This window comes from Podarcis tiliguerta (genome assembly GCF_965153285.1).
Source record: "Podarcis tiliguerta genome assembly, chromosome: 4".
NCBI classification, from domain to species: domain Eukaryota; kingdom Metazoa; phylum Chordata; class Lepidosauria; order Squamata; family Lacertidae; genus Podarcis; species Podarcis tiliguerta.
Window position 1 is genome coordinate 32333711 of NC_139537.1, and position 14220 is coordinate 32347930.

The following is a 14220-nucleotide window of genomic DNA, read 5'->3' on the forward strand; positions in this document are numbered from 1 at the left end:
GTTCTGTTCTGATATTGCCCTAAAATACTGTGGATTCCATCCCTTTCCGACAAATACTCCTTTCTCTTCCAATCTCTCTCCGTGTTGAGTCTGGTGCACAGCAAAATGGAGGGGAGAGAGAAAGTTTATGGAGTGTGAAAGACAGGAATCCAGAGGGTGGAGGGGAGAACAGCTATATAATATAAACTGTTTAATACTGGCGGCGAACCAGAGTACTGCTTAGGAACATCTCCCAGCTGCTGGTTTTCGAGTAAACCGCCTGGTCTCTAAAAGGCAAGGCAGCACTTTTGCCCAGGGCGAGCCTCGGCGTCGTTTCCTCACGCTGCCCGGCGCTGACTCGCAGGCAAGCGCGGAGCCTTGGCTCTCTTTCGCCCCGCGAGCGCGCAAGATCAAGAGGCGATATGAAAAGAGGGGCAGCAAACTGGGGAAGGACAAAGGAGGGGAGGAGCGGGTGGGGGAATGGGAGGAGCGAAACGGGGACTGGCGGGATGGGGAAGAGTAGCTGGGAGGATGGACGGGGAGGAAAGGGGGTCGGGCGCATTTTCTGGGAGTCTGGCGGCGGCGGCTGTGGGGGGTCCTGGGCGCGGTAACCTGACTCCGCTGGCCCTGGACGGTCCAGCAGGAGGAGATCGGCCGGGTCTGACGGTGAGTGGGTCTCTCTTCCCCGCGCCCCAGCCCGGGATGAAGGGAAGGTGCGCGCAAGGGCGAGAGCGCGCGCGCGCGCAATGGAGGGGCCATTGTGTACGAGAGGAGGTCCCGGCTGGCCGCCTCTTCGGAGGGGGACCCTCTGGCCCCCGGGCGGGCTCTGGGCGGCCCCCGAACTGGCGGGGCCTCCGCGGCTGCGGGACAGAACCGGCTTTGTCTCTCTCCGCGGCTGGCAAAGCGGGCGAGGGAGGGAGGGAGGCGCGCGGAGAGCCCCGCCGCCGCCACGGCCCCTTCCACGCCTCCACGGGTGGCAGCTCCAGAGAAAAAGGGCTGGGCTCCAAAGACGGTTGCACGGAGCAAAAATGAAAAAAGCCCGGCTGGGTGCGGGCAGCTCCGGGGACTGGGGGAATACAAGGCGGAAAGACGGCTGGGGAGAAGCGGAGGGCTTCGTCCACTTCTCAGGGTGGCGTGTCGAGAGCATCCAGGGAGTGGGGGACTCGGAACCGACGGCCTTCTCTGCGTTTGGGTTGCTTTCGACGGGTGACGAGATCTTGGGCTGGCAGGGATCCCCAGATCTCACACCCAAAAGCGAATGAGATGGGGAAGCTTCGTTGCCCGAATCCGTCGTTTGATGCATGCAACTCTAGGCCTGCTTAAGATCACAGACGGCTTCCATTGATTCACACACACACAATTGTGCGGGAAGGAGTTACTGCCTCGTGGAGGAACCCCGTGTCGCTAGCAAATGTGTGAATGAAGCAATGCACTTGGGGGAAGAATCCTAGACTGGTAGAGTTGGGAGGGGCTCTGAGGAGCATCAACCTCCTGTAAGCATCCATGGCAGAAGGCCATCCAACCTCTGCTTTAAAACCTCCAAAGAAGGAGAGTTCACCACGTCCCATGGGAGTCTGTTCCACTGCCCAACAGTTCTTACTTTCAGAAAGTTATTCCTGGTGTTTACTCAGAATCTCTTTCCTTGTAACTTGAATCCATTGGTTCAGGTCCTGCCCTCCAGAGCAGGAGAAAACAAGCTTGCTCCATCTTCCATGTGACAGCCTTTTAGATATTTGAAGATAAGGCTCACATGATTGGTCTTGCCCATATGGTTCATAGCAAGGGCAGCCAATATGGTGCCCTCCAGCTGTTCCGGACTACAACTTCCATCATCCCTGTCCATTGGCTACAACATCTGGAGAGCACCACATCAGCTAGTTACCCGTTTTATAGTACTGTATTACATTTCTGCACACGAACAGGACTGCACCACAAGAAAGAGGGAACCAATTGTTCTGGTTTTTTTTGTGGATGAAAAGAGCTGATATACAGTGTAGGATTTCTGATCTGTATTAGTAGGCCCCTTTTTGAACTGTGGTATTACATGTTCTGCATTAATTAATAGATCCAGATCAAAAGGGCAAAGGTTGCAGTTGTGTCCGTGCATGAAAAACTGCTGTGGTGTACATGCAAAACTAATGTTGAGCACTTAAAATCCCATTGATTTCAATGTGAGAATTAAGCAAGTGATTCATTTCCCCCAGTTGATGTCACCGGATCTTAGAAAGTGCTTGCATTTGACTAGAATCATACCTCTGATTGACAGACCTTTGGGCAGCTTGCTCAGGGTACCAGTGGTAACCAATGGAGGGAGTAGGCTGGTCCTTTCTAAATGTATGAAAATGCTATGAGTCTCCTGATGAGTAAGAATTGCTACTGCCCTACATGTGTAAAATCTTTCGGAATTCTTGAGCACACTATTGCTCATTCAACAGAGAAAGGTACTGCAGATTGTGGGCAGAAATCCCTGCTTCCATTTAAAAGCTAGAACAGGGAGATATTCCTATCACTAGCTATCTGCTTGTGTGGAATGCAATAAATGTTATGTACTTAACCCTGTTGTTGATTATTGTTATTACTCAAAGGACAGATTTAATTGGTGTAAAGGGAAATAGAGAATTATCTGTCTACCAAGCAATTAAGATACACAATAGTCACTGTGAGACAGATCTGTTACCCATACAATGAACTCTTAACTCATTGCCGCCTCAATTTTGCTACTGCTACTATAGCTGGCTGAAATTCTTGAAACGTCAGGGAAATACTGAAAAAACATTGGAGGCTAACAGTGCAAGCCTAACCATGTCTGCTTGGAAGTAAGTACCGTTGCATTCAGTGGAGCTTACTCCCAGGTAAGTATGGTTAGAATTGAAGTCCCATAAATTTCAATGTGAAGTGTGCTCAACGAATTTACAAATGGTGATGGGTGCCACTTTTCAGTAGATTATTAAAACAATAATGATCAATAAAACTTTATAATAAAACAGAAGAGGCTAATCTTGAAGAAGCTTTTTTCAATTGCAGGAGGGCAATTGGAACTGGGTGGTGGCAGCTCATCAAGCTGTTTCTGCTTCTTCTCCTTCACCTCAGGGCAAGGTGGCTGTTTGTTTACACTGAGTTGTGCCTTCCAATTGAGACATCCCCCACTACCTACTGTATTGGCCCGAATATAAGCCACAACTCAAATATAAACCACACCTTGAAAATTGATGGGGGGGGAGGGGAGGAAAAAAACAATACCCAAATATAAGCCGCACTCTTAAAATTGGAGGGGGAGGGGGATTCTGAAAGGCATCCGCCCAATGAAGTGCAATCACACAAGAGGAACACACATGAGGCTTGCCCAAGGAGGGTGGTTGGGAATCAAAAGGGGGGTCAAAAAGCACCCGTCCCAAACAAGCACCCTCTCACCACCGAAGCCCATACGGTCATCAGCTGCCTAATACAGTGACTGGTTTGCTGGCAGCCTTTCCCCTTCCTTACCACAGCTCAGGGGAGGCTTGGGAGCGGAAGGTGGGCTGCGCACCATTCCCTTGCGCTCCTGGGCTGCTTCCTGGTGGGGGAGCCACACCGCTTTGCTGGTGGCCTTCCTCCTTCTTTCTGGTGGTTCGGGCAAAGCTTGGGAGCCACAGTCGGGACGGGCACCCTTGTCCCGCACCCCTGACGGCCCTCGTGGGCAGCTGTTTCAGCAGCGATACCGTAAGGTCACAAATATCAGCCACACTTTAACTTTTCACAGTCGGAATTTGGGGGGGAAAGTGTGACTTTGGGCCAATATGGTATATATGCAGCATTCCTCAAGAGAATAGGACAGACACGGAGTGTGCAAAATCTGCCAGTAAGTCTCCACCTGCATTGGCAGAGAATATATATAGTATCTCTTCTTTTTCAGGTGTCCAGCATGTCCTGGCTGCTCCAACACAGGACGCTCCGACAATGAGCATCAACTCGCCTCTCAGCAACGAGAACGCCTCAGGGAACCTTACGGTGCTGGAAGACGGAGCTGGCCGAGTTACAGAGTCCATTGCTATTATTGTCATCACCATTTTCATTTGTTTAGGAAACCTGGTGATCGTCCTCACTCTTTACAAGAAGTCGTACCTCCTCACGCTGAGCAACAAGTTTGTTTTCAGCCTGACCCTGTCCAATTTCCTCCTCTCCGTGCTGGTTCTTCCTTTCGTCGTGACCAGCTCCATCCGGCGGGAATGGATCTTCGGAGTCGTTTGGTGCAATTTCTCTGCCCTGCTCTACATGCTGATCAGCTCGGCCAGTATGCTCACTCTTGGACTCATTGCAATCGACCGGTATGTTGTCATAGAATCATAGCATCACAGAGCTGGAAGGGACCCTGAGGATTATCTAAGCCCAACCCCTGCAATGCAGGAATATGCACCTGTCCCTTATGGGGATCAAACCTGCAACCTTGGTCTTATCAGCACCAGGCTGTAACCAACTGAGCTATCCTGCTGCTTTCATTACAGATGGGATGTGGGTGAGCAGTAAAGACAAGCCAGAATACACCTGTGCAGAGAGGGAGACCCAGCTTAAAGTAATACAGGACAAGGTTGTCCTGACAGAAAATACTTTTGGGGGAGTCTACAAGCGCGGGTGGCGCTGTGGGTTAAACCACAGAGCCTAGGACTTGCCGATCAGAAGGTTGGTGGTTCGAATCCCCGCGACGGGGTGAGCTCCTGTTCCTCGGTCCCTGCTCCTGCCAACCTAGCAGTTCGAAAGCACGTCAAAGTGCAAGTAGATAAATAGGTACTGCTGTGGCGGGAAGGTAAACGGCGTTTCCGTGCGCTGCTCTGGTTCGCCAGAAGTGGCTTAGTCATGCTGGCCACATGACCCGGAAGCTGTATGCTGGCTTCTTCGGCCAATAAAGCGAGATGAGCACCGCAACCCCAGAGTCGGTAACGACTGGACCTAATGGTCAGGGGTGCCTTTACCTTTACCTTACAAGCATCAAAGAGTGATCAGACAGAACCATTCCTCTATGGGGCCTCCCAGAAGACATCTGGCTGGCCACTCTAGGAAACAGGATAAGAACATAAGAATCCAGTTGGGTTGACCAATGGCTCATCTAATCCAGCGTCTTGTTCTCTCAGCGGCCAGCCAGATTACAATGGGAAGCCTGCAAGCAGCGTCTGAGTTGGACAGCACCCTCCCCTGTACCTAATAATAAATAATAATAATAATTTTTTATTTATACCCCGCCCTTCCCGGTTCAGAAAACCGGGCTCAGGGCGGCTAGCAACAAATTTAAAACACTTAATTGATGCAACAAAAAACAGCATAAAATACAGTATAAAATGTGAATAACAATAAATTCATAATTCAAAAATCAATTTAGTGTGCACTACATTTAGTGTGCACATTCATGTAACATCATAAATGTCAGCTGGTGCTTCAGCATACCTAATTAAAAACTGCACCATAATGACAGATTTGTACAATTTATATTTTAGCATCATCACTTTGTGTGTCCTTTGAGCTCCAAACCATGCAATAGCTGTATCTGTAGAAGTTGCCCATTTGGTTGATTACTGGGGCGAATTTCAAATAACCAAGAGCAAGTTTTTTTAAAGAAAAGACTCATTTCCCCTTCTTACTGCATGCTTTGTTAGGTTGCTGAATCCTCCTTTTACTTTTCCTCAGGTACTACGCTGTCCTGTACCCGATGGTTTACCCAATGAAGATTACAGGTAACAGAGCTGTTGTTGCCCTTCTGTACGTCTGGCTGCATTCCCTCATCGGGTGCCTTCCTCCGCTCTTTGGCTGGTCTTCGTTAGAGTTTGACCAGTTCAAGTGGATGTGCGTGGCCGCGTGGCATAAAGAAGCAGGCTACACTGCCTTTTGGCAGATCTGGTGCGCGCTGCTGCCCTTCTTAGTCATGATGATTTGCTACGGATTCATATTCCGCGTGGCCAGGATTAAAGCGCGGAAGATTCACTGTGGGAGCGTGGTCATCGCAGAGGAAGACACCCAAAGGAATGGGAGGAAAAACTCCAGCACTTCAACGTCCTCGTCAGGCAGCCGAAGGAACGCTTTCCAAGGAGTTGTTTATTCTGCCAATCAGTGCAAAGCTTTGATAACTATCTTGGTTGTGATTGGTGCTTTCGTAATCACATGGGGGCCTTATATGGTGGTTATTACATCCGAGGCACTTTGGGGGAAAGACAGCATTTCTCCTGCTTTGGAGACACTGGCAACTTGGTTGTCTTTTACAAGTGCTATTTGCCACCCTTTGATTTATGGACTCTGGAATAAAACGGTACGCAAGGAGTTGCTGGGAATGTGCTTTGGAGACCGGTACTACAGAGAATCATTTGTTCAACGGCAAAGGACATCCAGATTATTTAGTATTTCTAATAGGATCACAGGTAATAAAGCATGGTGGTATGGCTTATGGTATGATTTCTCTAAATACCACTTTCTCACCCAAAGGCTTGTTGCCTTTTTATTATTTTTATGCTTGCCAGCTGATGTTGAAGAAATATTAGTAGTCTCTCAAATGTGTTAGTTAAGGTTACTTAACATCAGTTGCTCGTGTTGACAGGGAAACATTCAGATTCCACTACCACTGAAAGGGAGAGCAATAAATTCCCCGTCTTTGATGTCTCCTTTGGAGATGGTATTCCTGTCATTTGGTGTTTAACTCTGGATTATGCAAACATACTTGTAGCAGCCTTTTCATTAACTCTCAGTACAGATGCTGCAGTTTAGCTGTTGGCTAAATCAAACAGCTGGATAATAAGTCGTGGGAACTTTGGAACATGCTTTTGTTAAATCTCCCAGCACTTCTCCAGGATGTAGTTTGCTAATGCTGAAGGTCTTTTTTGCAGATTTGGGACTCTCTCCACATCTCACAGCTCTCATGGCAGGTGAGAGGACTTTAGGACACAGCAGCAGCACCGGCGATACAGGTTTCAGCTGCTCTCAGGATTCAGGTAACTCTTCCTTTTTTAAAATTTCACCTGCATTTTCCAAGTTGTGAGAAACTATTATTATAAGAAACTGGATTAAAAGTGGCACTTACTGGTAACAGTGTTTAGCAATTTAAGGTCTTGATCTATATAGCCCTCCATGGCCTGGGACCTCTGTGCCCAACAGAATGCCTCCTCCCATTTTTTTTGCACGTATTCATCATAGTAATTCTTCCATAAATTAACTGTACAAGCCATGGTCTTGTTTTAGGAACAGATGTCATGCTGCTTGAAGACTATAGTTCTGATGGAGTTCATCACCCACATTGCCTTTATCCCCATCGACGGAGGAGCTCTGTGACTTTTGAAGATGAAGTGGAACAAACTAAAGGTGTGCTGAGGCTGGGTATTTTAGTCCAAAGCAGACAGAAAACACTTAAAATATTACTGTGTACTATTCAAATGTTAAAAACCAGACAGATCTCTGTCAAAATAGCTTACAGCTATGAGACATAAAGTGGAAGAAAAGAGATGTTGGATGAAACATGATTTATTTACTACTTTTACCTTTCAGTCAATACATAAGGTGTACAGTACAATCAACGGCACACATTACTGGCACCTTTTTTCTAGTAGAAAAGCACTGTGTACAGTACTTGACTATATTCAATTTGGAAGGTTTTGGTTCAGCTGTGGTGTGGTGTGTCATCTGGACCAATAAACTATGGTTAACACTAACTATGGCTAGTTTCAAACAAGCCAACAGAACTCAGATTACTGAAACCAGTTGGTTTAAAACTAAACATATTTAATATTGGCCATTGTTCCAGATCTAGATGACATGACAAACTGAGGTTAATCCAAGGTGGAATCTTCCAAACTCCTCCAGGTAGTGAAGGAGCAGGGGAGGCTGGCAGGGAATGTGTGACTTCAGGAGGTGACTAAGCTTGATCAGGTTCCACTAAACTGTTCGCGTCTTGCTAAGCCATACTTTAGCATGGCAGCTGTTCTTCACTAATGGAAGCTAAGGAATAACATGCAAAAAGCCAAGGGGTGAAACATACAGAAAAGAAGGATGAAAACTACTTTAAAAACAGGGGACCCATATAGGGGAGCTATAGATTGTAAGTAGATAAGACACAGAAGACAATAAAATAAAGTGGGACCTGAGTTAAGCAAATTGTTCAAGGGCAACTTACAGAACTAGTGCTGCAGGTATTGAATAAAATAATAACCTGTAATTTCTGTGCTACCAGTAAGACCAGGCATGGGCAGGTGTTTTGTTAGCTCATGGAGCTGAGTGCAAAAAACAATGATACAAGTATTTGTCCTGTTATTATTACCGAAGTCAGTGTTTAATTCAGAACCATTTTTTTCTCCATTTAGATGACTCTTGCGAGCAGCCTCAATATCTGCTGCCAATGCACTGTAGTTTTAAGTTTACGGATAGATGTCCTGATTAAAATATCAGGGCATTTGCATTGCTTTGACTCTCCATTTGGTTAGCTTTAGAATTATTATGTTATTCCATGGTAGAATCCTGAAATTATCTGTATTAATAGATCCACTGAAGAGCTACTTTGTGGGCAAGGCTTCCATACATTCTTCTAAACTGTCTGTTTCCTCTGTTCAGAAGCGGCAAAGAATTCTGTTCTCCAGGTAAAAGCTGACGTTCATAAGTCTCTGGACAGCTACGCATCCAGCCTGGCCAAAGCTATTGAGGCAGACGTGAGGATCACCTTGTTTGGTGGAGACGCTTTACCTGGCTCTCTGTTTGCAGTGCGCACTGTGACAGGCAGCAACGGTGGTGCCCGGCGTGGGGGCAGGACCCACGGTGGCCAAAGACTGCAGCTGCAAAGCATTGAGGAAGGGAACACTTGAAATTTCTTCCAACGAGGAACAGACGGAACCACTAGGGACGATACAGGGCCTTTTGAAAAGAAAGCAAAATGGCCTTCGGGGTTTTAGTCCAAAGACATCTAAAAAGAAAAAACCTGAAGTCTTGTCTTAACAGTATTAGAATTTGTGTGCATATGTCAAATATATGTGTTTTGCCCTTCAGGGTAGGGTTAAGGCCACCTTGTGCCTGACTGACTGCTCAGTTAGGAAACAGGTCAAAACGAAAAGGAAATTAGAAGTAGACCAGGGAGGCTGCTCACAACATGAATGATAAGCTCTGCTTCTTGAAGTGATACAGGATTCCTTACAGGATCCTCTTCCTACTTGTTTTTTCTTTAATTCCACCCACTGACACTATCCATTTGAGACCGCTCCTTTCCTCCACCCACCCTATGCTTTCATAAATGTGACAGTTTCCTTCACATGCTCCTGGAGAACAGTACAAAGAAACACAACAGTTGCCTTAATAGATCAAGTGGAGTTTGTCATGTCTAGTGTTTGGCAATGGCTGAGAGATGTGGGGAAGACAAGGAAACTGAAAAGGAAAACTTTCAGGCATCAAGGATTGGTTCCTTACCAGATCGGAAAGGAGATGAATAGGCTGCAATCCTAACCCCATTTGTCTGGGAATGAGCCCCACTGAATTCAGTACTTCTGAGTAGACATAAGTTAGGATGGCACTGTAAAGCTGGAGGTGTTTTATGGTTGGACACGTGCAGAAATGTATGTCTAGTCTTACCTTAATGACTTTTGAGAAGTGCAGTGTGTGTGGTTTTAACTAATGCACAACAGTTGAACCAGTTTTTACATCCCATTGGCAGTGTTTCCAGGTAAGCTGTGAATCAGGTTTTCGTGATGTGAAACCAGCATAAAGTGAGTGTTTGAAAACTGGAATTCATCAAGTCACCCACAACACAATGCAGCTCATACTCAGTCAAACTGAAACCTTTTCAGACACCTGCTTGGAAGCCTCTGTCCCTCTTTTCTTCTCTCCCCCGTCCCCCCCCCCACTTCTTTTTTGGGTTTCACAGAAAGGCTGAAACCTTCAGTCTGCTGAAACAATTGGGAGTTTTGCATAGCTATCACTAATCAGGCTTTGACAAAAATTAGCAAATGGTTAGCTCAGAATTCTGGCTTTGCGGGGGCAGCTTTGAATTCAACATTGCATGCTGCGAGGCACCTTGCCTTTAAATTCTCCTTTTATCCCATCTATAACATACAGAAATAGTAGGTGCTATTTACCTACTTGTGCCATGTAGGATTACTTAAATAATTATCATACAGTGGTCAAAACATATTTCAAGTGCCATGAATAAACCTCCAGACATACAGTATGTCCATAGCTACTAATTCTTTAAGGTTAGAAGGGAGAAATGAGACTCTTTGTAGTGGTGGTGCTTTAGCATGGTCTCCTGAAGACCACTTTTAATTTCCACTTCAGTTCTGCTTAAATCTGTGGGAACGGCTTCCAAGTAAATATGGTTGGGATCACAGCCATGCAGGCTGGGGGTGATAAGTGCTGGAGTCCAACAATATCTGGAGGGCCACTGGTTCCCCATCCCTGCTAATAGCCTATTGAATATGCTAACAATGCCTTTATGTGCATGGAAGAGTTGCTGAATTTTCCCTTCTAAGTGTTCCTCCTAGCACCACAGCAAAATGGTGCCCTGAAATACTCCCTTTCCTTTACAGGGGGTGTGGAGGATACCATAAGGTGAGGCTTGAAAAACCTCTGGATGCGCTTTTAAATTTCATAAGGATATGTTTCCATTTGTATTACTCCACTCAGTAATGTAAATCACTGCGTGACAAAAAGCACTTGCCAATCTTTGGTTAAACAAATGAATCTTTAGAGTAACTAATTATTTTGATGGTAGGAGTCCAAGATTTTGCACAGACTTTTTCTCAAACCATCTACCCAAATGATGTTTACAACAGTTACAACTGTGCCAAGAGCTTTGAAATGTTGTATTATTCTGTGTATAACACCTGTTCTGCAATACAGAGCAGCTCTTAACAACTTTGGTAAATGTGTTCAAGCACTCTTGCTGCTAATAACCTTTCTACACAACAGCGTCATTTTTATACTTGCTTTTCCCTTTCCTTAACTGCAAATGGAAAATAATTATATATTTCAAATATTAAGGAATCCACTCTAGATGAATCCCAGGTGGAGGCTAATGTGGCTAACATCTAAGGCTGCAGTCCTAAATACACTTCTGGGAGTCTCATTGAACTTAAGAGTCTTTACTTCTAAGTAGATATACTGCAATAGTAGCATAGACACAATGTGAATTTTTTGGGGGGAAGATTATCCTAACTTTACCTGTTGAAGAACTGGCATCTTGCAGGGCTGGCCCTAATTTTAAGCAGTGCAAGGTGGCAGATGCTGGGATAAGGGAGAGCAAAGATGTTGTAGGACTCTGCTTCATACAAACCAACCTGTACCCTCTAAGCTGCATGGAGATTGGGTGGTCTAGTCAGCCTCTGTATTTGAACTGGGGTGGAGCTGGAGCAGGGAACCATCCTGCCTTTCACCTCAGGCAGCAGCATATCTTGGGCCAGCCCTGGCATCTTGCAATGTCTTCATGTCATTGTCACATCTGATGTGCCTTCAGGACACTGCTACCAGCTCCCTCAGGCTCCAGGTAATTCTCAAGTCACATAGTGGCAATGGAAGCTTGTGCCCCAAATCAAGAAGCCAAAAGTATTTTCAAGAGACTGATATGGTATCTCTTGCCTGTATTTCAAACAAAAAACCTATTGGGAGTAATTGGGCCTATTAAACCAGCCTTGTTTCCGTAGTGGAGGAATAGATGGAGGAGTCAGATAGCTATGGTCAGCATTTGCTGTTTCATTGCAAAGAACTTTGAAATGGTGATTAGATAAATTTATGGAGGATAAGACTATAAATGTTTACTAATCCATGATGCCTATGTTATTTCTCACATCAGAGGTAGCATGCCTCTTGGAGCCTGTTGCTGGGGTTCACGACAGGGAGAGTGCTGTTGCACTTATGTCCTACTTGTGAGCTTCCTGTAGGCCTCTATCTGGTTGGTCACTGTGAGAACAGGATGCCAGATTAGATGGGCCTTTGTTTTGGTACATCAGGTCTCTCTCTATTTCCTTATGGTACTCTTACTGAGCAGAAGAGTAAGTTAATGAAATAATATTCTCATACAGATTTTTGTTGTTGATGCATTCTCATTTTGTATTCCCTCCCCCAATTGTTAAAAAAGATATATGGTTTTCTATATGAATGCTTTGAAAAATAAAAAAATGTATGAAGATAGTGATTTTCTATCCCAAGGAAAACTGCCAGGAAAATAAGGGATTTAGTAGACATTTGCAAGGATCAACTCTTTCAACAAGGTCTAATTGGGTGGCACACAAAAAACCACAGTAAATTTAACAATTTTCTACAAAGCTTTTGTTTCAAAATGTTATAACAGAAGTTATAAGTAGGATTATGTAATGCCTGTATGTTATAGAACCTTTATGCCTTATACAACACAATTAACTGGTAATTTAATCTTTAGCCTATCAGCACATATTTTCTCTGGATTATTATTATTACTATTATTAATTACATGCATAACCCAGCTTTCCTCACAGTAGCTCAAGGGTCGTGTACATGGTTCCTTCTCATTTTATCCCCATAACCCTGTGATAGGGACGCGGGTGGCACTGTGGGTAAAAGCCTCAGCGCCTAGGGCTTGCCGATCGAAAGGTTGGCGGTTCGAATCCTCGCGGCGGGGTGCTCTCCCGTTGTTCGGTCCCAGCGCCTGCCAACCTAGCAGTTCGAAAGCACTCCTGGGTGCAAGTAGATAAATAGGGACCGCTTACTAGCGGGAAGGTAAACGGTGTTTCCGTGTGCGGCTCTGGCTCGCCAGAGCAGCGATGTCACGCTGGCCACGTGACCCGGAAGTGTCTCCGGACAGCGCTGGCCCCCGGCCTCTTGAGTGAGATGGGCGCACAACCCTAGAGTCTGGCAAGACTGGCCCATACGGGCAGGGGTACCTTTACCTTTTTAACCCTGTGATGCATGTTAGGCTGAGAAACTGACTGGCCAAAGGTCACCAACTGAACACGGCTGAGCAATGATTTGAACCTAGGCTTCCTTAGTCCTAGTCTGGCACCATAACCATTACACCACACAGCTCTTTAATCAAAACAGAATACTAAGCAGTGCCTATAGATATAGTTAAGGTTGCAATGCTATACCTGGGAGTAAGAGCCATTGCATTCACAGGGTCTCACTTCTAAGTTGACATGCAAAGTATTGCACTGTTGTCTAGAAGTATAGCAAGTCTTAAGGTGCCACAACTTTACTTAAGTTTGTGACATTAACTTCAATACATACCCATTTTTAACCACACAACCTGTTTTCTGCCTAAAACTATTTCCAGAGAAGTAGGTGTATGCTAGTGTTAATCTCTTGCAGCAAAACTGTTAAGTTGTGGGTGAACATATCAGACAACACAGCAATTCTTCAAACAGAACTGAACTGAAGGGTTCAGCCAGCCTGCTTATATAGAGCTCCACTACAATGCAACAGTAGCAATTTTCTGTAACTATCAAATCACTGAACGTCACTTTCAATCCCTTATTTGCTTATGTGGACCTGAGTGAACACTATCTACAGTATCCCCCTGCTGGCCCAGGGTGAGAACTTCAGTACATAAGAATAAGAATATTTGTTGACTGAAGAAGCTGGGGTGGACTAGAGGCCATCAGATACTGTAATCTTCATTTGGCCTCTTTGTAGGCGTCCAGCTTGCTTATCATCAAGCCAAAGGCCACGGTCAAGCCCCAATGGGCCTTTGCTTTCCCAAGTGATCACCTATTTACATCTCTGTGTCTATTTCAAAGCATTTCCACACTGGTTAATATTTCAAGAATGTGTTGAGCGGTGTTGCAGTATGTATACTTGGCACACCTCTAGCTGGCCCCTTTAGTCGGGAAATGGCTCTCAAAGCGTCTTACAGAAGCCAGAATTTAGACCAGTGGTTTTCCAAAGGGACTGGGAGGGGGCGAATTTCTGGCGGTGCAAATGACTCTGGGGAAAGCGAGCGCGAGCTCGTCCAACCGCAGTTCATCACACGGCGCTGTCTGTCTGCAAAGAGCATGAAACCAGTCGCCCAGCTGGCAACACCCGGGGAATTCGGGAATATGAATCCATTGGCTGCTTCCCCCACCAACCAGCGCCTCGTTCTTTCACCTCCGCTTGCCGTGATTGGGCAGCCGCACGGGCAGAGGAAACGCCGTTCGCGCTTCGTCTGCGCTCTGAGGAGGTTCAACACCCCATCCGTATTTCCCTCCGGCCCGCCTACTTTTCGTCGTGATTGGCTCCGCCGGCGAAGGAAGACGACGCGATTGGCAGTTTCAGGGATTGACGGGGGCGGGAGGGCGTTACCTC

At 45.9% G+C, this 14220-nt stretch overlaps 1 protein-coding gene across 2 annotated transcripts; it reads left to right on the forward strand.

Moving 5' to 3' along the window:
• The first annotated feature begins 449 nt into the window (after positions 1–449).
• GPR161 (G protein-coupled receptor 161) lies at positions 450–12089 on the forward strand. Of its 2 annotated transcripts, none has more exons than XM_083438392.1 (6): positions 450–645; positions 3872–4283; positions 5635–6359; positions 6822–6926; positions 7174–7293; positions 8536–12089. In XM_083438392.1, exons 2-6 carry the CDS (start codon positions 3916–3918, stop codon positions 8781–8783), a joined length of 1566 nt encoding a protein of 521 aa, XP_083294518.1. In that variant the 5' UTR covers positions 450–645; positions 3872–3915; the 3' UTR covers positions 8784–12089. The 2 variants fall into 2 exon arrangements, with proteins under 2 accessions (XP_083294518.1, XP_083294519.1); XM_083438393.1 differs by having other exon boundaries at positions 513–645; positions 5635–5681.
• Positions 12090–14220: the final 2131 nt, after the last annotated feature.